Here is a 22665-nt window from a genome sequence, read left to right on the forward strand (position 1 = left end):
ACTGCGACCGCACCCTCCGGCTTCAATCCTGCTTTCTTGCGACAGTGAGGTGCGCCGGGACACCTCTTTCCGACGTCAAAGCTGGAGAAAAGAAGGGTAGGATCTGTGATTGTGCCTGTCACCAACGAAAAGTGTTCCTAGCCCAATTCCCGATTCACTGCGACATCATCGTCGTGACAGGCAGAACGCGAGGGAGCTTGTTTCGTCGATGGTCATATTTCGTCCAATGTCTTCCTCCCCATATCCCCGATGCTACTACTCTTAGCCCGCTTCAAACATGGATATTTCAAACCATCTTGTCGTTCGACGGCTTCGCTGGTCGTGCGTTTAATGCCGCAGGGTGCGTCGCGGGCCCGGAAAATTGGGCCACTCACTGACGACAGAGGGCCCTGAGAGGGGGGAGCGGTTAAGCTGCTGGAGACTCTCTTAGCCACCGGGTTGGAGAGAGTGTGGGAATGGGTGTGGGAGAGAAGCGTTCTGGCGAAGGCTCGCCTCCGGATCCGTGGCACGGGAAGTTTCTTGATCAGGGGAACCCCTTTTCACAGGTCCCTCGTTCTCGCGATCTCTTGCCTTGTGGTCAATGCTAGTCGTTTTGGAATCGTTGTTTCTCCGACAGCCGTGGAGGCTCATTACTGCCCTCTTTTCAGTCTCTTTTAGTACTATGAGCCATCACTCCATTGTGTCTAAAATCCCTTTGTTATCTTGGATGGATATTCCCGAGGCTAACAGCGTTAGCCAGAACCACTTATACTCGGTCGGAAGCCGGACACAGTCAAGCGGGCGAACGAAGACTGGGCCGAACCTTCGCCGTCTTCCGCTGCAGAAAGAAACACGGCGCTCGCCGACAACGAGGGGAACCTGATAACGTAAACCTGCGAATATGGAGACAAATTCGGGTCATTGTCACCAAAACGAGAGGCAAAACGTAAAAAAACTGGAAGTGAAAGAAAACAAAATCCAATGATATGACACAACACGGATAAGAAAGAAACTTTTGGTGGCAGATACCAAGCCGTGCGTTCGTCTACAAGACTTTTCTAGAAGTTCTCCAACAAAATCTATTTTTGTTCGTGAACGACACAAAAGGCAAAGGCAGAAACCTGTCGAGAAGATTTTTTGAGCAAACTTTTCCGGGTGAAACATCTTTCTACTAAAATACACCTCTCATCTTTTTGCGACTTCTCTCCGGCGCATCGCATCGCATCGCCTCCAAACTTCATCCCATCATTCGTCGTTTTCATCTGCAGAACCGACAACGACCTCTCACTCTCTCTATCTAAAGCATCTCCAACAAAACGACACACAGACTCTGCAACTTCAGACATCTGGGGCCCCCCTCATCATCATACTCAACACACTCGCACACACCCCACACCCACACCCACACATTCACGACACGCATATCCCGCCCACGATGTGCAAGGACAACCTCCACGACTTCCTGGTCGATCTCCCAAAGTGCGAGCACCACATTCACATCGAGGGCTCCCTGGGGCCCGAGCTGCTGTTCCACCTGGCCGCACAGAACAACATCGCCCTGCCCGTCGACAAGGATCCCGCCTTCGCCAGCGTCGAGGCCCTGTACGAGCGGTACCGCAACTTTTCCTCGCTCGACGACTTCTTGCACTACTACTTTATCGGATTCTCCGTGCTCCTGACCGTCACCGATTTCGAGGAGCTGGGCTATGCCTATCTCAAGAAGGCGCACTCGCAAAACGTGCGTCACGCGGAGGTGTTTTTCGATCCGCAGGCGCACACGTGCCGCGGCGTCGCGTACGAGACCGTCATCGAGGGCTTGAGGCGCGCAAAGGAGCGTGCGCAGCGGGATTTCGAGGGGCTGACGGTTGAGTATATCGTCTGCTTCTTGCGGCACTGCACCGTCGAGGACGGGCTGCGCATGTTTGTCGAGGCCCGGGACGCAGGCCACTTTGCCGACGGCACGATTGCGGGCGTGGGCATGTCGAGCAGCGAGGCGCCGTACCCGCCCAAGATGTGGACGTCCATCTACGACGCGGTGCGGGCGGCGGGCGTGCGGGCGACGGCGCACGCGGGCGAGGAGGCGCCGGCCGAGTGCGTCGTGCAGGCGCTCGACGACTGCGGCGTCACGCGCATCGATCACGGGCGGCGGTCGGCGGAGAGCCCTGAGCTGCTGGCGCGGTTGGCGCGGGATAAGACGCTGTTGAGTCTGTGTCCGATTTCGAATGTGGTGTTGAGGGGCGTCGGGGAGATGAAGGAGATGCCGATTCGGGAGTTCTTGGACAAGGGTGTGCGGTTCAGCATCAACAGCGACGACCCTGCGTACTTTGGGGGGTATATTCTCGAGAATTACTGCGCTGTGCAGGAGGCGTTTGGGTTGAGCATCGAGGAGTGGAAGGGGATTGCTGTGGGGAGCGTGGAGGGGAGCTGGTGCTCTGAGGAGAGGAAGGAGGTTTTGAAGGGGGAGATTGAGGCTGTTGTGAAGAAGTATGCTGGTAAGGCTTAAAGGGGCTGGAAACTGTGTATTGCTGAGTGGGTGGGAGAAGGTCTTGGGTTGATGGCGTTTGGGCGGATGTCTGATTTTTTGGATGAATGAGGGTTTGAGGCACGACGTGATGTCGTTGTCTACCTCGGAAGGATTTCAACGAAGGGAGGTTGCATTGGTCCCCCTTCAACTGGGACTATCGATTTTGGAAAAGGGGGTTTGAGAAGGAGATACCAGAATATCACGACGCTGAAGATAAATTAGCGATTGGGAGTACATAGTAAAATAATGGAAACAAGAACACACATTTCAAGATTCAACAATGCCTATGGTGACTTGCATGAAGACTTCCATGAATATCGTTGGGCTGGCCTTGTACATCGCGAAGCGCTGGAAAAGGGGTAAACTCCCTCTCGTTGCCCAAACGCTCTCAACGTGTCCAGGCGAGCTGGGCTGGTGGGATATCTGACAACCATCACCGACGATGTAGGCATATCAACCTCCAAAGCTAGGCTCGATGTATCACCGTCAGGCGAATGATTTGCGGTTCTCGACGTAGCTGCGGAATATCCTCCGATTTACTCTGTTCGATTCCCTCCCCCCCTCCCCCCCCCCCCCCTTTTCCACTTCGAGCGATGATAGCTTTGATCAGAGAAGCATCGGCGCACTTGCTGGAACACCGTCAAGAACACGAATGTACGGTATCTAAGGCCGCGAGTACTACGCAACTGATTCTCAGGGTGATTGGTTGAGGTCATGCCGTGGTTCACGCCTTGTGGATTCGAATCGGCCAGGGAGAGGAGTGGGCCAAGCTGCCAGCGATACACACAAACGATCCCTCAAGAAATAACTCGTCGCGGTGCTATTGGCATCTGTTCTTTCATATTGAGCTCTTCCAATTTCATTTTGTTATCCCTGAACGTCATTCAAAGGCTCAAACTATTCTGCATTTCGTCATATCCTGCCCGGATCCTCTCGTTCAAGTCCGCTGTCACTGACGATAGCCCGCGTTTGTCAGCGATACCTCAGCAAACTGTAGGACTCAGAGACCCCGTGCTAGAGAGAGCCATACGGCATGAAGAGTACAGTGCGACGCGCTTCAGATTCGTAGGATGTCTCTGGAAAGCAGGCCCGGTTCAGGCCGTGCTATGGCTGGAGGTGGTCTTCGCCGTGGCGGGCTTGTCGTGTGGTTAAGCTGATCGTGCACCGTCTACGCGACGTTGGAGAACGATTTCATCTCGTTCTATCTGTGCGACTGGAATGGCAATACAAGCCCTGGGAGCATTCGACTAGAATGCTGTGCAGTCTGTGGCAGCTTCCTCGTCTCAAGTCTTTGGCTGGCCCGGAAGGGAAGAGCAGATCGCGGGCACATGACAACCCTTCAAACTGATCTCTACCGAGTTGAATCAACCGATGAAGACACCTGCATCCACCTCTTCACATGTGCTTCTCAAGTTGGCCACCGCTAGTCGCAGATTGACTTGATGATAGGGGGCGCGGTCCCCTCTAAGCCTGGCCATGATGTAATTGGATCAAGGTGGTCAGATCTCGCAATGGCAGAAACATAATAGATCCGAGGTTCCGTCATACCACTAAGAGGCGGTGCTGACCTCTCCCGTTGTATACAGAGTGCCACGACTGCCAATCATCTTCTACGCGAGTTTCTAGATAAGCACAAGGCCTTCCAAGCTCCGTTGCGTGGCGGTACCCATAAACTCGTGGGCAACGAGATCGTTCATCTGCGCTTGCCTCCTTCTCCGAAGTTATCCAGCAATCGCGCCAGGCGTCCCAGTTTGCTTCGAGAGATCCGAGCTAGACGAACTTAGGTGGGTTAGAGCGGTGTACGAAGCAGACATCTATCTGCTGATTGAGTGCAGGCCAGTAAGATTTTGATGGAAGCCCTCTAGAATACAGATGAGGTAGCATGAGTCACGTACCCATCGATTGATCAGTGTACCCTATCCAAGCACTCTCAGAATAGATCCTAGAGTTCCAGAAAACCCGTGGTACGAAGGCAAGAAGTGCTCGTCCCGAGCCTATTCAATAACATCCGATTTCATTTCTCAAAAGCGAGAGCAACGGCAGGAACGAACATCAATAATAACCAAGCATTCGAAAGAGAAGAGTTCCCTCTCCCCCAGAACCAAAACTAAATAGCTAGATTAGCAAAAGAGTTCGCCCCCCCGGTGGCGAATGGGGACTACATCTCTGGCGCACATGCTGGGACTCGAACACGGGACCTCTCAAAGCCTTCACCGAGTAGGCTCGTGGACTTGAACCACTCCACCACTCAGCCAGTTTTGACCTGACCCCCAAGGGGGCGCCTGCTGGCTGGTGACGGGAATGGATTTGACGAGGCCTATATGGGCCTTCCTGTGTGATTTCATGTAGAAGATGGAAAGTGGAAGGTGGAAGGTGGAAGGTGTGAGCCAAGCGGTCCGGTCTTGCGTGCCTGCCTGTACTGAGCTGCTCTCTCACGTGGATTTGGCGACGGGATGATGCATCCCAAGACCATGAATCATACCTACCTTCCCGAGCAAAGAGGCCAGCAGACGATTCATCTACATCGTAAGGCAAGCTCGACGCCCCCCATTCCCGCGACCGGGGCTCTGTCAAAACAATTTCAATGCCTGTAGCCGATCTTGAGAGCCTGAATAATGGCAAATACCCAGTCAAGCGTCGAGTCCCCGATGCGGATATGCAAGAAAGGCGTGATGGCAACTACTTGGACTGCTTCCCTTGAGATCGCACGAGAATGATCCCCGACTGAGAGCGGAAGCGCTCAGTGCTCACAACGGTAGTCAACCCCAGGAGCTGTCAACAACCTTTACATACCTCTTGAGACGAAGATGGGACTATGGTTCAACAGAACAGGGACATCCTCCGATCACGTATAAACCGGTGAGATCCCATCTCTAAACTTCAGATGGTAGAGAACCAGAGTGACACGCCCTTAGCACTACCAAATCTGTGTTAGGCAGGTTTGGCCATGAACTCTCAAAGCACCGCCTCAGGGTTCTTCGAAGGTGATAGCCTGCAGATAGATCAGTATTCTTCTGGATTAATCCAATTTATAGAGTGAGTAGCAGCAGCCGCAACAACACAACCTAAAGCATTGAAAGGGGCTCAACCACCACCAAAAAGACATCACCACCAACATCAACCAGAATAGCAAAAGAGTTCACCCCCCTCCCCCCACGGTGGCGAACGGGGACCACATCTCTGGCGCACAAGCTGGGATTCGAACTCGTGTACTCTCGTATGCGCTAAGCCTGTCGTCGAGTAAGGCCGGTTGGCGTGTAGAAATTGATTGCTGACCATTGACCACTCCACTAGCATAAATCACAGAGTTCTCTCGAGGAGAGAGACAAGCGGCTGTGTCATTGTGCCTTGCCTCACTCTCTGAAGGCTTCACATAATCCTCTCGACAGCGAACTTTGCCATGATCGTTGCCATTACAAGATATCTCGACCCTATGTCAACGACCATCAACCCCTTATTGGAGGCAGACTTACATAGTGACACAGAAGAGGCACGGCCATGATCATACTGGTGTCTATAAAACTTGGTGCTACCCGACGTATGTGTACAGCTTCGTTGGCGAATCCAATCTACAAACCATCTATAGCCCCAATGAAAGAACACATTCCTAACGAGGCTACATTCGTGACTCGAAATCGTGATAAATACTGTGCGCCTCCATCGTACAAGGACACTTTCAGGTCATTCACCCGCTTCATTCCTGTCCCCTCCCGACGCCAGTCAAGCCCCCAGCAAGACCTTGCATTCTCCTTCCCAATAAGTCATCTGTACTTTTCAGCTTCACGAGGCTCGCGCTCGCGCCCGCACTCTTACTTGCGCCCCTCGCGCGGCCATTCTTCTTCTTGCCATTCGCATCGGGTACAATGGACTCGCTCTCGTCCATGACCTGCGGCTCCTTGGTCAGGGTATTCTTGCGGTTCGCTCTCGTCATGCTAATCTCCAGCGGCCTGTCCTCATCCCCGCTCGACTCGACGCGGTTATGGTGCCGTCCCTCGCTGTTGCCGTTTGTGATGGGTCCACCGCCGACGCGTCTGCGGCCGCGGCTCTCCTTTTCGCGTACAGCGTCGGCTGAGGCAAAGATCTCTGTGATCCATTCCGCTGACCTCTCAAAGTGCTTCCATGCTGGGGGGTACACGGTCGGGAACTGAAGGAAGCCGTGGGAGATGCCGGGGATCAGCATCACCTCGGCAACGTCCTTGGGATTGAAGATGGGCTCGAGTCCATCGCCAAGGTCGGAGCGCTCGGATTGGGCTTGGTCGAACATTGACTCCTTCACCTTGCGCAGACGTGCTGAGAAGATGACGGTGTCGTCGACCAGAGGGTCTCGCTCGCCGGTCAGGAAGTAGACCTTAGGGAAGCGCGCAAGGAGGGAGTCGGGGGTAAGAACAGGAGAAAGGAGGTAGTCCTTGCTGAAGTCGGGTCGATTGTGAGGACCGATATAGAGAATGATCATGGCGCGCATCATCTCGGGCGTGAGCACGCGATCGTTGAAGTACGAAATCATGGACGACATGGCGAGGCGGGTTCGAAGAGGTTCCGAGTGATGGGATGCGCTCTGCTGACGCTTGATATCCGGAGCTGAGGATCCTGCGTTGGACATACTTTGTGGACCGCCATGCGAAAACTCGGGATGGGGACTGGCGAGCGCTTGTTGTGAGGCGATCTGGACCTCCTTGGCCGTCAGCTCTGTCGACTGCTTGTTGGAGTCCTCCTCGTCATCACTGTGGTGAGGTGTGCCGACGAGGTCGTTGTACTGCATGCTCTTTCGCCTGATGATCGATTGGTTCGTGCTTCTCAGCCTTCTATCCTTCATAAGTGACATTTGCTCGTCTGACATCCAGTTGCCAATATTCATATCAAGTGCTGGATAGAACAAGACCAATCCGTCGGGTAATGGCAGATCTCCTGTGCTCGAGTAGCGACGCATCGGCACTGACGTTCTCTCGACAATCATGAGAGTCGTTGCCGTGGCCAAGTTACCACCGGCGCTATCACCTGTAAGCACAATTCGGGGTGTCTCTCTTCCAGACATGCCGATACATCGTCCCTTGCTTCGAATAAGTGTCGTGTAGACGTCGAAGCACTCGTTCAGGGCGAAGGGGTACGGGAACTCGGGAGCCTTCTTGTAATCCAAGCTAAGAACTGGCATGCCAGTCTTGGACGCCCATGCAAATAGCTTATCATCGTTGCATCGAGGGTCCATGGCGACGAATCCACCACCAGGGATATCCAGGATGATTCTGCTGTGTCGCACGAGGTCCGCCAATGGTCCATCAAAGTAGAGCCAAGCCGACACAGGCTCCTTATAATCGCTGCCAGAGGGTCGCGGAATGCGGATTGCGCGCGGCGGCCAGCGGGAGAAGCGAGGCCGCATAAGGCCTTGAAAGAATTTCAGGTACGGCGTCGTTCCTTTGTCCCAAGACACACGCAGATGCTCGACGGTCAACATGCCGCGCACCTTGCGCACCTTTTCGTCAGCCTTCTCGGCGGCAAACATGTAGAATACGGAGAAGACGATGCTGGCCAGGTCGCGAAGCCACTTTGCGCGGATCTTCATGGCGGTCCAAAAGCCGGCATCCAGAGCAGTCAAGATCCATGTTGCGCGGAAGTAGGTGGCATCGTACATGTTGGACATGGGTTCGGGGCTCGCGAGGCCGACCAGAGTGCTAAAATGCCGGGCAGCGTAGAGGTAGATCATGGTGACCACGACGGTCTGCCATGTCGTCAGGCGCTTCGTCGTGAGCTTGGAAAAGAAACGGATGACGGGAGGGCCGTGGGGGTGTCCTCTGCAAAAGATCTCATCAGCTTCTATCACGACAGCGTTGCACGAGATTCAAGATGTTGTTTGTTACCTGAAGATGTATGCCGACCAGAAAGCCAGCACCGCCAGAACCTGAAGGCGGCGCGACTTGACCGACGGCCGTCCCAGGACGTGGTCTATCATGGCGACTGGTGTATGCTATGATGAACAACAGAGCAGTGGACGAAGGAGGAGAAAGAAAAAGCAGTGGGTTGCAGATTCCGGCGCAAGGTCATGGGAATCTAGGCACCGAGGACAGCCGGAGGCGTGGCTGACCAAGCGAGCAGCGCAAGACCACGAGTTTGTGGCTGGGGGTAACAATGGATGGCGTTGGAAGTCGTCGACGGGACGGCGCAGCGCGAGTAATGCGATGGCTCCAGGGCTAAAAGGCCATGGCAATGCGTCCCAGGCAGCTCAGAGAAGCGCTTGGCGAGCACGGCGGGCGAAAAGGTGCAGCGACGGACGGCTCGATCCCACGGACCGCCACCCGAAGTTGGACTTGGTTCGAAATAGAAGGCCGGAGAGGTTCCTTTTGTTTGGGATCGTACACGTTTGGGGAATGGTTGTAGGTGGTGATACGAGGAGCTAGAAGCCGAAGATGATGAGCAGCCGAGTGCCTGGAATGAATGACGATATGTTTCGCGAAGGATATGGCGGAGAGGAGTAGTCGAGAGTTGAGCAAGAGCTGTCAAAGAAGACTACGATGGGAAGAGGAGCGGTAGCAGCGGCAGCAGCAGCGACAACAACGGCCGACGTTGCTCGTGAAAGAGGGTCCTTGACCAGGGTACCGGCGGCACATGTTTCAATGTGAAAGCGGTCGAGTGAGTGTACGCAGTACTCTGTGTGTGTCTCTCCGCGTGGGCTCGGTTCAATTGCTGGCTTCTGAGGTGAGATGGTGACGTTTGTTTGGGTTTGGGGGGGGAAAGGGCAGCTGACATGTGAAGAGGCCCAAACCCACCTGCAGTGTGGGTTTGGCCTGGGTGCTCGAGTTAACCCGCACGGGGTAGCACGGAGTACCTACCCAGAGCTGTGGCCTGTACGAAGAAAGTACGGAGAACCTTGGAGGGCACGCGGGCAACTGCGGCCTCCGCCGCTAGGCTGCTTTGGTACCCACCCCGGATCCGACACCGAGGATGTCCAATCACGCAACGCCGGCTGGCTCTTCTAGCGCTCTGCTGGCAGCTGCTGAACCGCTGTCCAACTCCACTGAAGATTGTTATCCTGCAGAGCCCTCAGTCAGGTTGTACTTGTAATGTGAACCAGAAGGCTTACCTAAGCATCAAGGTACACCCGCCTGACCCGCCTATCCCCGGATTCGGGACTTTCTTCAGGAACGCATTCGACGTCCACATGACGAGTCACGAGCCACCGGATTCCCGACGCAATCCGGCATCGTGGATAACGGCGGCACCTGACATCTAATGGCAACATTAATGGAACTTTGAAATTCCGAATGTACGTACTAAGACGGCACTCCGACCCGAGAGAACGACTAGCATATGCTTCTCGCAGTATTATGGCAATGGCCTAAGGTGTTCATTCCAATTACTTACCTACGCAGGCCCGGGAACTTCTGAGTCAAAATGGCGTTTAAATGCATTTACGCTGCGAGAAGAGGCCCTTTCGAGAATGCTGCGCTCAACCCTTCTTGATACATCGGTCCCATACTGCGAGTCTTCGATGCAATGAACAAATCTGCCCGCGAGGCGAAGCAGCTTCGCCACCATTCCTCAACTACCCACGATCGCACCAGCATATCATTGGCCAAAAATTCATGCACTAGATACCTACATCAGCCATGCGGTGTAACGAGGCAGATTTGTTGGTTGAGCAGCTATTTAACCAGGCTTAGCTACCTACGTTTCAGGCAACAACCCCCCTCTCGCAGCCTGATTGTGTTGAGTAAGTGGATGGAGAGACCTTTAAACCTGACATGAACACCATTTCGGCGTGATTTCTAGTCAACTAGATATGTCATAAGAAGTTGAGCTTTCTAGCTCCGCCATAAGAGATCGATGAAAATACGCGAACATCAGTAACTCGATCCATCATGGACCTGTTCCAATACGAACCCCTAAACCTCACGGGGAAATCAATCCGCCTACTTATGCTTCATCCTGGATCCACCGGCGAGATATCCTGCGATATCTTTGAAGCAAGCCTGGACTCCGACGGCATTATCCCCTACGAAGCCTTATCATATGCCTGGGGCAGCATTGATCTCTCGGCCTCCATCATCGCCAACGGCAAGACCCTCCGCATCACGAATAACCTGTTCACTGCTTTGACTTACCTCCGAGACGACCATGTAAGCAAAGTCATGTGGATCGACGCTGTCTGTATCGACCAAAGCAACGTCGCTGAGCGAGGTCACCAGGTCGGACAGATGGCTGGCATCTACAGAGGCGCTGAACAGGTCATCATATGGCTTGGCCCGCCCACACATGAGACGAACCTCTTATTTGGATGCCTCGAAGAGCTACACAAAAGCTGGGCCCGTCAGAAAAGCCGGGATGACCTTGTTCAGGCACAAGAGCAATGGTCAAAGATACGACAGAACTCGGAACTTGACCAGGCTGTCCTCTTGGATCTGCAACGAAAGGGGCTTGTTTCACTCCTCGAGGAGACCTGGTTCACGAGGATATGGGTTCTGCAGGAAGTATCACACGCCAGGGCAGCATCGATATATTGTGGAAAATGGTCCGTTCCGGCCTATATGCTCAATATCGCTGCCAAGCTCGTCGGCGTCGTCCCAGACACCGGCTGCCAAGCTGTTCTGGACTTGCTTCCGGATTCATTCACTCAGAGATCCCCAAGGAAGAACGTTCTACTGGCCTTATTACAAAAGTTTCAAAACAGCAAGGCGAGCGACCCTCGGGATATGGTATACGCCCTACTAGCAATAGCCTCCGACGTATCGCAAAGCGACTCAGGATCACTGCTATTGCCAGACTACTTCAAAACTGAAGAACAGCTGGTGCAAGACCTCAAGACATACCTGTTCCTAGATTTGCGTTATTACAGACATATTCCCGAGCGAACCATGCTATCTTTTCTTGAGGGATTGCCTAAACGAACAGCAGCAATTCACCGAAGCCTTGTGGTGACGGGAATAACAAGCCACATTCTCACGTTTCTTGAGAGGGGCCACAGGCTCTCTGTCAATAAAGCTGTAGTTGGTGAAATATGGAAAGAAGAAGGACCGAGAATTGCAAAGATTCTCTTCAATCTATCTCAAGTAAAGCACCAAAATTTCAACTTCAGCGTCAAAGGCGTAGAGTCTTTATTCCAGTTTTGCGACATTGCAACTGCACGAAGTCTTTTGAGCCGTTTTAGGGAACATTTACAGGTCAATCGTCATCTTGCCGAAGCCTTGCTACAGCGAAAAGACGGAAGGGGCCAAATTCTCATGTTGCTGATCAAATGGAATAAGCCTTCTATTCCATTCACGCAAGATGGATTGTCCACTATAGTGAGGGTTATCGATCCGACGTCGTTGGAAATGCTTCTCAAGAAACAAACACAAGTGTATGAAGTGACGGACAAAGTTCTTGAATCAGCTTCCCGCAATCGAAAAAAGGGCAAGATCATCCCGATACTCCTCGGTCTGGTCGACGATCGAATGGAATTCGCAATGAGTGGGCTGCTATGGTTGCTGCGGTTTTTTGATGAGAAGGCATTAATCTTGCTGCTTGTGTGGTTTTTCAAAAAAGTCAGCATTGTCGCTTTGGGGCACCCTCCTGATGATAGTGTCCGCTGGTCCACGGAATTGTTACCCGGCTTAGGCTCAGTCGCGGACAGGAAGAAGATCGAATACATTAAAGAGAACATGGATCCTCGCGAGAGGTTTCGTATTGCGGTGATCAGAGTGGAGGCGGAATTCATCAACGGTTTGTATGTGAATACAACCCTTCAGTGGAATAGTCTGTATCCAGGTATGCCAGGCGGTATAGAATAAGTATCTATAAATTATCGAATGGCGACTCTTACCAATGAAGGAAAGTATCAATGTCCCTAAATCCAGCTAAAAACACCAAAAGCAAAGTCATGATCGCAAGCAAGTGAACGAGAAGAACCCGTTCAAAGACCACTAGCAATTTGTACAATGTAGGCCGAAAGGATATCCACGGCGCCTACATGTATATCACGCAGTCAACCTAAGTAGGTATTCGCAAACACCGGCTCCATCACTATGACACAACTCCGGACTCAGGCCATCAGATTTGTCAATTCCGGGATATCAGCAGACAGAGTCAGTGGAAATATTGAAGGCAAGACCTCAAGAGAGAGCCGCAGGCTAAAATCTATTTTGCATGGAAGCTGATAAACTCTCGGATCGATGCTCTATTGTCCTCTATTTTGTCAGCCCTTAGCACTGGCTTTTTACACTTTCCGAAAGGCCCACTGGATCGCCTTTGTCTTCAGCAATTCATCACTGCAAGTTCGGAACAGCGCGAACTTCTTCTGTGTGGAGGCTTTCATGCAATTGGTGAGATTCGCCTGCATGAAGCATGGCCATAATGCGGGCGAGTCCAAGGCCCAAAAGGCAGATTTACTGGCGAACCATTTCAAAAAGCGGCTAAGCCAATGATAATACGTCGCATGCTGTAAGATGGAAACCCCTCTTTTCCCTCAGCCTGATTGCCCTGAAGAGGAGAATCTCAAAGATTACAACCTTTCTCTTCCTCAGACATCGAAACCTCATTCACTCACACTGATCCTACCGCCTGCTTTCCTTGTCTAGACTCTTTGGGTATTCGGAAGCCATAGACCCTTTTGTCTTTTTCTTTTTCCCTCTTTTCTTTCTTTTCCAAAAAGAAAAAAAAAAGGTCTTGAGAATGGAGCCTTTCCAGTACGAACCCCTCGACCTGGGAATAAGGTCGTTCCGACTTCTCATCCTATACCCCGGAGACGACGACAAGATCCGATGCGACATCTTCCAAGCGGTTCTTGAGCTCGACGATTTAATTCCCTACGAGGCCCTTTCGTACGCATGGGGTGGAATTGATCGCACCGAATCCATCACTGCCAATGGCAAGATACTGCCTATCACGGAGAGATTATTCACGGCCTTGATTCATCTTCGCACCCAACAAGCGAGGATACTTTGGGTGGATGCAATCTGCATCGACCAAGACAACTTTGCTGAGCGAGGGCATCAGGTGGGACAGATGGCTGGGATTTACAGACAAGCTGAGCAGGTACTCATCTGGTTAGGACCCGGAACACTTGACACAGCACTTCTGATGGAGGACTTGGCGATTCTCCATGAAGCATCAACACAGCAAAGGCGTCGGGATGACACTGATTGGGCAAGAGTCCGGTGGACATGCCTACAGCTAGGCTATCCTGATGCTCGCAAACTTTCCGGCCAGAGCGGATTGCAGCAGCTCTTACAACAAGCCTGGTTCACGAGAGTGTGGGTTATACAAGAAGTATCCTACGCTCGAGCAGCTTCAATATGCTGTGGGTTTTCGTCGGTCTCGGCTCATATCTTCGTCATTGCCACACAGCTCATAAACGTCGAGCTTGATGATCAGCGCCAGACTCTCATGGACCTCATGCCGAGCCCATCGAATAAGAGACATGGATCTACGCGGAAAAAGAGTTTACATACTCTGCTACAAAAGTTCCGCGCAAGCCAAGCGACAGATCCCCGCGATATGGTATACGCGCTGCTTGGCATTGCATCTGACGCGCAACAGAACAACGGGCTGCTAGTACCGGACTATTTCAAAACTGAAGCAATGCTCATCAGAGACCTGGAGTCTTACCTCTTTCTTGGGAACACAACTCGTCAAAGGAGACACTACACACACATGCGTTCGTTTCTTAACGCACTGCCAAAATTGACGGATTCCACGTTCCATGAACTCATAAGGACCGGCAGTCTGGATTCAATCCAAACGCTTCTGGCTAGGGGTCAGAGCTTCGAGATCACCCAGAAGGCCATCTCAGCTTTAGGAGGCAACAGCATTCGTTCGACCAGCCTCAGAAGTCCGGAGAGCATACTGGGCAGCCTGCTTCGGCTTAAGGATTCCAAACTAACCTTCAGCCCGGACGCCATAGTTATCGCTTTGTATTGGTGCAATGACACCGCAGTTCCTAGCGTAGCAATCTATTACGCAGAACACATGGAAATCTCAGCAGTGATAGCAAAATCTTTGCAGTCAAGAATTCATTCTTTGCCAGCGATTTGTAGAGACATCACATCACATTATCGGGGCATCAAATGGACAGGGGAGGCTCTTCCTGCACTCTTGACCATTTTGTCAACAGACAACCTTTCTCATGTTGTCAAGGACCAGCTTGACGAGTGCGAGATTACTCGAGCTACAGTGGAGGCGTCTCGAATGAATGATGATCACGGGCTCAACAGTCTGATCCTTCTTCTGAGTCTGGCAGATTGGGGATGGGGTTTCGGTCCAACTTTGGCCAGGCTGCAACCAGACGCTATACTTTCAATATTGGCCTTCTGTAGCGATGAAGTTGTGGCTTTGCTTCGTCCTCATCGTAAGGTTGTTGAACTTCAGTTACGGTGGGGCCGCCTGGAACTGGAAATTCATATTGCCAGGAGTCATGGTGGTTTGGATTGGGAGTACATGGTGAACAGTCTGGAGAAGATGAGACAAATGCTACGGAGGGAAGCATCAATCGGACTGACTGTCAAGTTTGATGACGGTCATACTTCAAGAACTAGTTCTATCGCTTGGGGAGGGTATGCGTCGGAGGAAAGCTCGTAATTGGAAACGCATTTTCGGCTGGACACATAAATTACCCCACCAGACGTCGAGGGATAAGGATACTTACTTGCAGCAAGGTAGGAGACGTTCGTGGTTAATATTGACTGGAAGCTACCAAGTATCTATAACTTCTTCGAAACATATCCAAAAGAGACGAACGACTTTGAAGCAGAGTTCTAGCTGGGGAAAAGTTGATTTGGTGCTGTCAACATGCGTTTGAAATTTCCTTCCCAGTCTGGATCACGTAAGAGGTCTATTATTCAAATCATAACACATATAATAGTAAAACTAGATATTGAATTCGAGTGACATATACTTCTGAGCTCAACATATCTCTTACACACGGTATCTATGGTAGATACTGCCGCCATTCTGCAGTCAATGGGATATGGGTAGTAGGTGTGCCCGTTTCAAGAACATCGGCAGTTCGTCCGAGCCCGACCGAGATCGGAGGGATATCCCCGGGCCACAGCGCACGTAACACCGGGAAAGAGTGGATCTGCCCCTCCAAACGGCGCAAAAAGTGGGAAAATGCGCGCCTTATCGATAACATGTTTGACGAGTCACCTCTGTGCATGCATGCGCGAACGGCCCAAATTTTAATTGATGACTTCTCTTCAACACCATTCTCTTTTGCCAGTCTTTTGCCGCAGAGTCCTGTTTGTTCTTCAAGATACCATAATGGCGTTCCGTGCTCCTCTGCGACTCCAATTGGCAAAGTGCCAGCCTCGTCTGGCCGTCGCCTCGCGCATCAACTCCCGCGCACTCTCCTCTGCGGCCGCAGCCGCCACGAGCGACGTCAAGAGCAACTTCGGCGTAGGTGACCCCATGAAGTCACGAACTATTCGAGTGACTCACCACCAGACTGACACTGACAATGAGTAGAAGCAGTCATCAGTACCCAACCCCGATCCCACCGAAGACTCCCCGAGCGCCGCTCTCGTTCGCGAACATGCGCCCTACATGGTCGCCACATACGCCCGCCCGCCTCCCGTCTTCGTACAAGGCCAAGGTTCTCTCCTGTGGGATGTCGAAGGCAGGAAATACCTTGACTTCACCGCTGGTATCGCCGTCAATGCCTTGGGACACTGCGATCCTGAGCTGACCCAGATTCTGACCGAGCAGGTGGGTAACTCCGAGCCGCCGTGAGTCATTTTACTACCAGATGCGCTGACAGTACATGGTCGGAACCTTACAGGGTAGCACGCTCATGCACGCCTCGAACCTCTACTACAACCCCTGGACCGGCGCCCTGTCCAAGCTGCTGATCGAGAAGACCCGCGAGGCCGGTGCCATGCACGACGCTAACTCGGTGTTCGTCTGCAACTCCGGCTCCGAGGCCAACGAGGCCGCCATCAAGTTCGCCAGGAAGGCCGCCAAGGTCAGCCAGCCCTCAGGTGACAAGTTCGAGGTCGTCTCCTTCAACAATGCCTTCCACGGCCGCACCATGGGCAGCTTGTCCGCCACCCACAACCCCAAGTACCAGGAGCCCTTTGCGCCCATGCTGCCCGGCTTCAAGCTCGGCGCCTTCAACGACGTCGCCGCCATCAACGAGACCGTCACCGAGAAGACCTGCGGTGTCATCGTCGAGCCCATTCAGGGCGAGGGCGGCGTCACGCCCGCAACGGACGAGTTCCTGATCGCCCTGGCCAAGCGCTGCCGCGAGGTCGGCGCCGTCCTCATCTACGATGAGATCCAGTGCGGCCTCTCCCGCACCGGCACCTTCTGGGCCCACACCCACCTCCCCAAGGAGGCCCACCCGGACATCATCACCACCGCCAAGGCCCTCGGCAACGGCTTCCCCATCGGCGCCACCATCGTCAACAGCAACGTCTCGGAGAAGATCAAGGTCGGCGACCACGGCACCACCTTTGGCGGCAACCCCCTCGCCTGCCGCCTGGCCCACAACATCGTCTCCCGCCTCGCCGACCCGGGTCTGCAAAAGGCCGTCGCCGCCAAGGCCGAGATCTTCAAGACCCGCTTCGACGCCCTGCGCGAGCGCTTCCCCGACCTGATCAAGGAGGTCCGCGGCCGCGGTCTCATCCTCGGTCTCCAGCTTACCCAGGACCCCACGCCCATTGTCAAGGCTGCCCGCGAGCGCGGTCTGCTCATCATCACTGCCGGCACCAACACTCTGCGTTTCGTGCCGCCATTGACCATCACCGAGGAGGAGATTCAGCAAGGTTTGGATATTGTTGAGGAGGCCATCTCCGTCACCCGCTCATGAGATCATGATGACTCACCACCCACAACTTCATGTGATGAAAGGATGTTTCGATCCATGTAATTAATTCTCGTTTGGCGCCGGCGTTTAAAACCTGACGACACTTAGACCTAGATTCCAAGCAACGTAAAGCAGCGAAGCGTTGTAGCTCTGAAGAAGCAGTTGCTCTGAGGCTTGCCGTGTTGAGAGATGAATTTGCTGAAAGCTTGGATTTGTTCAATGAAAAATGAATGAAACTTCAAAATGAAGTGTACCATCGGAAGGTACCTCCGTCGTACCCGGTCTTGCCCTCACCCCCCACTTTGGTGATGGCTTCAAATGTGTCTTAAGAATTGCTCCCATATATGATCTGTAGTCTTCCAGCGGCACCTTCCTCGCTCAAGAGACCTACCGCCGTAAAAGAAGTGGAAGGCGCAAAAGAGCAGACCTTCCCTCGAGAAGTCTTCACAGCCGCCCATCCACGGTATAAAACCCTCTCAATCTTCCACACCCCGCCTTGCCTTTCTTCCTCAACAACGCAAGGCCTTGAGCACCCAAGCAACCAAGCTTTACCCTATTGTTTCAGAGAATTCTCAATAGCGAGTCTCACAATCAAACTTCACCAGCACACAAAACTTCTTCTCGATACTGTCATCAAACTCTTCCGACACCATCTGAGGTTTGTCAACAAGATGGACAACTATGTAAGTCTTAGGTAAGCTCGTACATCTTCTAGCCAATCGTGCTAACGTATTTTCAGAACTTTCACACGTCCGAGACGGTTGACATGGTTCGCTGGATTCAAGAGATGAAGGGAGAGTCGAGTGACAGGCCGTTCCGCGATATGCAGCAGAAGCTGGCCGATGAACTTATGACGGCTCTGGAAGACAACGACTTGGAAGCCGCCGCAGAGCTCTGCGCTCCCAATGTCAGGCTCATTGGAAATCTAGAAGACCCTGGGCAGATCTTTGAAGGCCTGGATGAGATCCGAGGTTACTGCGACCAGTATCACGGCCATGCCTACGAACTGACGACTATCGCGGACCGTTATCGTGTCACCAGAATCATCGAGTTCCATGAAAACAACCGATCTCAACTCAGGGCCATTATCCTAGACATGAATGACGAATTCAAGTTCGTTCGTATCGAGATGAGACCCCTTGGTCCTGAGAAGCGAGCCGAGTTGAACAAGCCGAGTGTTGTACCCTTCCCGGCTGACAACGCCCTCTGACATCCCCAACTTCAAGTTTCACGGGGAAAATCAGGGAGAGGGGCATACAGAAGAGAGATTATTCGACAACACGATGGAATGGAACCACAGTTGAAGAGATCGAGACATGGGAAGATGTCATCCCAAGGCAGATTAGTTCCCCATGATGGTCTCACTCAATTTTGAGACAATGCAAACTGCTTTGGACATTCACGTTATTGTATCTCCAAGTGACATGAATGTAAGACACAAACCTTACATCGAGTTGTATTATGGTCACTTCTCTCCCGCTGATGATGGGCACCAGCACCATTTGAATCATGCTATATTTAGACCACGGTGGGTTATCTCGGTTCTTTTGGATTTTGTGACTGTTTATAGGAAAGATTTTGTCAGCTGCTCTCGTAATTGGCATGTAATCCTTTGTGAAAGCAGCTGCTATCGATGAAAGCTGCTTATGGTTGATGGTTCTTGATATCTACTGTAAGGCAAGCCCTGGCCTGGCGGAAGTGGTCATAATTTTTTCCCGAGCCTCTCATCTCATGCAACTAACACACCGAGCAAAGATCAAACCATGAGCCTAGAGTAGGTATTTGGTGGCTCAAGAACCGATCGCAGTTGCTGGCCATCTGACCTCACACCTCGGTGGACGGCAGGACCAGTGTTAGTTCCATGTCGAACCTCGGAAGGTGGAGGTCAACCTTGAAAGATGGGTCTCGGCTAAATCCCCCTCCCGTGAGGCGGGCCCGATCTTGCCGGATTCCCCTGCGTCCCCCACGTTTTGCCCCTCCTTCCACCTCACCTCACGCTCCAAGGCAGGTACGTAGCTGCCAAAGCCGTTGGACTTCGGTGTGACGAAACTCTTCTCGGTGACCTCTCTTGGCTGCCCAGGAACCCTCCGTCTTCATTATGCTTTTTCAATTCAAGTCAACGACAATCGGCAGCGCCCGTTGACGCCTCGAGGCACCTGCCATGTCAAGACATTAATATTTGTGGAGCGGGGCTTCCTCGATAGCCTCCAACTTACATACTCGAACGAGCCTAGTTGAAGTCCCAATCGATAACTATCACGGACAGTCATTACTCAGTCACGACTAATCATCTTGCCGAAATCGCCCCGTTGCGTTGATGAGGTGCCACCATACTGCCGAGAGTGATGCCGTGTCGTCAGGTCATCTCACCGCATCTTCCCCGAGCCCAAGTCCGGATCTTCGTCCAGTGCCTCTTCCGGTCGAGGGAGAGCATGATAAGACCAGCGACAGAAAAAAGTCGAGACGATCTTGGCAAAAGAGCCAGACGGCCAAACGGAAGGCCATCGAAATCCGACGGTTCAGCTGTCTCCCAACGCCAGTCTTACCTAAACGCACGTCAGCGGTCACCCTCGCACTTGGTATCGATGCCACCTTTCCAGCCCTCCCTTCCTTCACTCAAGGAGGGATGATTCGCAACTTGACTGGAGCAAGAATGGGTCAAGACGAAGAAAAGCGGCGGAAAAACATGGGACCAGAACAAAGCGCTGTCAGAGACCTGCCATCTACTACAGCCAAGCTCAACGGATACTTCCACTTCAGTCTACCACAGCGTCCCGCCATTCGCCCTATCCAGCCCCACCAAACCACACCAAACGTCAGTCGGTACATTCTGAAAAAGCTTGGGAGACCGTCGGTGTCCTCCCCTTCCGCTGGTGTTGCGCACAGCCCACCCTGTTGTTTCGAAACTCGTCCCCTCCCTCCCCCACGGGCAACAAGAGATCGGACCCAGCTTCACTCTTGAATCAGACTGTAGCCAATCGCAACCGGCCCGCACTACGATAATCCGCGCCGTTATAGGATTTTGTCTGCCCCGTCAAGTCGTCAACAGCACTCTTCAGCCCGCCCTGGCTGCGGGAAGGAAGTTTGGAACGCAAGGCACGCACACCAAGCTTTCAAGGGGTCCACCTGTTTGGCTCAGCTCAGCTTGGCGGACTACTCCTGACCACCATCATCATCTGCCGGTACAAGCGTACCAGCCTACGATTTCTGAAGAATCAGCAAAGTCCGTCCCTGGCTCCCCCGTCTAGTGTCGGGATCAGGTCGATCCCACGTGAGGTCCCTGCCTCTGATCCGCCCTCTTTACCCCATTGGGATGAGGTTGCGGTACATGAAGCCGTTGTGCTGCAGGAACGTCCAACACGGAATAGGCGAGGGAAAGAAGCTTAATGTCGCCTCCGTCTCACCGGCCGGCTAGGCGATTCGTGAGTAGAAACAAGGAGCATCTCACACTACCTCCGCTATAAGAGTGCAATGGTCGCCAGTAACCCCCCCACCTCATGTGACGACGACCAAGAACCTTGAATAGTTGTTGATCCAACTTTCAGCTAGCATCGGATAATCCATATTCACTCCTTACTAATATTTTGCCAACTACAATAATCAGTCCTTACAATATCAGCACACAAAATGCACAGCTCAACAGCAGCCTTCCTTCTCGCCCTGCTGGGCACGGCGAGTTCCTCCCCTCTCACGATTCAGCCCCGTCAGGCCGACTTCTCAGGGAATCAGCAAGATGGTCTCGCCGCCGGGTGCCAATCTATGATCGTCATCTTTGCCCGCGGCACCACCGAGGGGGGCAACGTTGGAACCATTGCCGGCCCGCCCTTCTTCCAGTCCCTTGCGACTCAGGTCGGCGGCAGCCTTGCCGTCCAGGGTGTTGAGTATCCCGCCGATATCCCCGGTTTCTTGGCCGGAGGTGACGCCAACGGATCCCAAATGATGGCCACCCTTACTGAGCAAGCCATCACCAACTGCCCCAACTCGGCCGTCATCATGTCTGGATACTCCCAGGGTGGACAGCTCGTCCACAACGGTGCTGCGATGATGCAGCCTGACATGGTAGCCAAGGTTGCTGGTGCCGTTATTTTCGGTGACCCGCGTAAGTTACTTTCCATGAAGCTCTTTCACGGGTGCATGATGATTTTGATCTCAGTGCTAACGCATCTTCTTCACAGTAAACGGACAAGCTGTCCAGGGCGTGGATGCCGCCAAGACCAAGGTCATCTGCCACAACGGCGACAACATCTGCGAGGGCGGCAACCAGATCCGCCGCGCTCACTTGACGTACGGCAATGACGCTGATGAGGCTGCCACCTTTGCTGCCTCGATGATGCCGGCTGCTGCGGCCCCTGCTGCGGCTTAAGAGGGACCCCGGCAGCCTTCTCAGAGTTGACCTCGAAGGCTTTTCTTTTCCTACTCACACTCTCGTTGTATATACATATCGTAAATACTTTTTTGTGTGCACAAAAGCCCAAGCCAAACAGGTTGCACTCGCTTGTCTATCTACATAGTAGTTATTGTTTTGTGTGGAAATTTCTAATGTGGAGAGGAGGGGAGAAGCGTTTTCCTCGTCTCAGGAGCGAGGTGTTGGGGGCGGTTGTGATCATCATTGGCATAGCTTAGCATTTGCGTAGCCCTAGTAGTATACAATCTAGACCAATGTATCGTGCAATCAGATCTAGTGGGTTATTAGGTTAAGGCGGCGGACATTGCACGCAGGTGTCGGCTCCCGTCACAGAGTGCCTGGGTGCTTCTTGGCCTGTTTCAGCGCCACGCCTGATTGAGACCAGACTTTTCATGCTGGGTGACCTGGTGAGCAACACGACGACCCTTTGAGAAGTTCGGCAGTGCTTATGTCGATGAGCGAATCTTCCAGGTGATAGTTTTGAGGTTGTGACCTCCCATCCAGCTGTCGGGAATTATTATTGCTTCTTGGTGTCCTTTGCTCTGCCGCTTTTGTTGTAAGGCGTAGTCTTGCCAGTTGCTGACCAGAGATTGATGTCTCTACGTAGCAGCGCATGCGTATTAGGCCATCTGAGGGATGTCTTTCTTCCGTCTTCCTACGCCCGTCGACCGTAGTAGGGTACGCGTCTCACTTACTATACTAAGACTTGGTCTGCGGCTGCTATCCTGATGAGAGGATTTGAAGACGTGGCTAGGCAGATTAGAGTAAGAAGACCAAGATGAATATGGTCATCTTTGACCGTTACTCGTGACCTTGATCTTGACTTGGGCGGGTGACTATACCATATTCAAGTCGCATCCCGCAGTACACCCTTCTCACCACCTACAAGCCTACCCAAGAACCTCTCTCCGCCTCAAATCTCGTGTTCATACCGGGCTCCCCTTCTGTCCTAACCCCACGCATACAACCTCTCTTCCACCTCTATCCTGA

General features: G+C 52.8%; 8 protein-coding genes across 8 annotated transcripts; 7 read left to right on the plus strand and 1 right to left on the minus strand.

Annotated features, from left to right (window-relative positions):
- Positions 1-1414: 1414 nt before the first annotated feature.
- Positions 1415-2482, plus strand: CTAM01_10303 (adenosine deaminase; the record flags this gene model as incomplete). Its single annotated transcript, XM_060526318.1, has 1 exon — positions 1415-2482. One exon carries the CDS (start codon positions 1415-1417, stop codon positions 2480-2482), a length of 1068 nt encoding a protein of 355 aa, XP_060379091.1.
- Positions 2483-6197: 3715 nt separating this feature from the next.
- On the minus strand, positions 6198-8447 carry CTAM01_10304 (uncharacterized protein; the record flags this gene model as incomplete). The annotated part of the gene is made up of 2 exons (XM_060526319.1): positions 6198-8289; positions 8356-8447. 2 exons carry the CDS (start codon positions 8445-8447, stop codon positions 6198-6200), a joined length of 2184 nt encoding a protein of 727 aa, XP_060379092.1.
- A 1906-nt stretch (positions 8448-10353) lies between these two features.
- CTAM01_10305 (HET domain-containing protein) lies at positions 10354-12261 on the plus strand (the record flags this gene model as incomplete). Its single annotated transcript, XM_060526320.1, has 1 exon — positions 10354-12261. The coding sequence occupies one exon, from the start codon at positions 10354-10356 to the stop codon at positions 12259-12261; it is 1908 nt and encodes a 635-aa protein (XP_060379093.1).
- An 880-nt stretch (positions 12262-13141) lies between these two features.
- CTAM01_10306 (HET domain-containing protein) lies at positions 13142-15046 on the plus strand (the record flags this gene model as incomplete). Its single annotated transcript, XM_060526321.1, has 1 exon — positions 13142-15046. One exon carries the CDS (start codon positions 13142-13144, stop codon positions 15044-15046), a length of 1905 nt encoding a protein of 634 aa, XP_060379094.1.
- Positions 15047-15652: 606 nt separating this feature from the next.
- CTAM01_10307 (acetylornithine aminotransferase) lies at positions 15653-17273 on the plus strand (the record flags this gene model as incomplete). Its single annotated transcript, XM_060526322.1, has 3 exons — positions 15653-15862; positions 15932-16171; positions 16245-17273. 3 exons carry the CDS (start codon positions 15653-15655, stop codon positions 17271-17273), a joined length of 1479 nt encoding a protein of 492 aa, XP_060379095.1.
- A 668-nt stretch (positions 17274-17941) lies between these two features.
- Positions 17942-18480, plus strand: CTAM01_10308 (uncharacterized protein; the record flags this gene model as incomplete). Its single annotated transcript, XM_060526323.1, has 2 exons — positions 17942-17953; positions 18010-18480. 2 exons carry the CDS (start codon positions 17942-17944, stop codon positions 18478-18480), a joined length of 483 nt encoding a protein of 160 aa, XP_060379096.1.
- Positions 18481-19587: 1107 nt separating this feature from the next.
- Positions 19588-20433, plus strand: CTAM01_10309 (uncharacterized protein; the record flags this gene model as incomplete). The annotated part of the gene is made up of 2 exons (XM_060526324.1): positions 19588-20085; positions 20245-20433. 2 exons carry the CDS (start codon positions 19588-19590, stop codon positions 20431-20433), a joined length of 687 nt encoding a protein of 228 aa, XP_060379097.1.
- Positions 20434-20897: 464 nt separating this feature from the next.
- Positions 20898-21633, plus strand: CTAM01_10310 (cutinase; the record flags this gene model as incomplete). The annotated part of the gene is made up of 2 exons (XM_060526325.1): positions 20898-21369; positions 21446-21633. The coding sequence occupies 2 exons, from the start codon at positions 20898-20900 to the stop codon at positions 21631-21633; spliced, it is 660 nt and encodes a 219-aa protein (XP_060379098.1).
- Positions 21634-22665: the final 1032 nt, after the last annotated feature.

The sequence above is a fragment of the Colletotrichum tamarilloi genome, assembly GCF_030869305.1.
Source record: "Colletotrichum tamarilloi strain Tom-12 chromosome Unknown Scaffold_46.1, whole genome shotgun sequence".
NCBI classification, from domain to species: domain Eukaryota; kingdom Fungi; phylum Ascomycota; class Sordariomycetes; order Glomerellales; family Glomerellaceae; genus Colletotrichum; species Colletotrichum tamarilloi.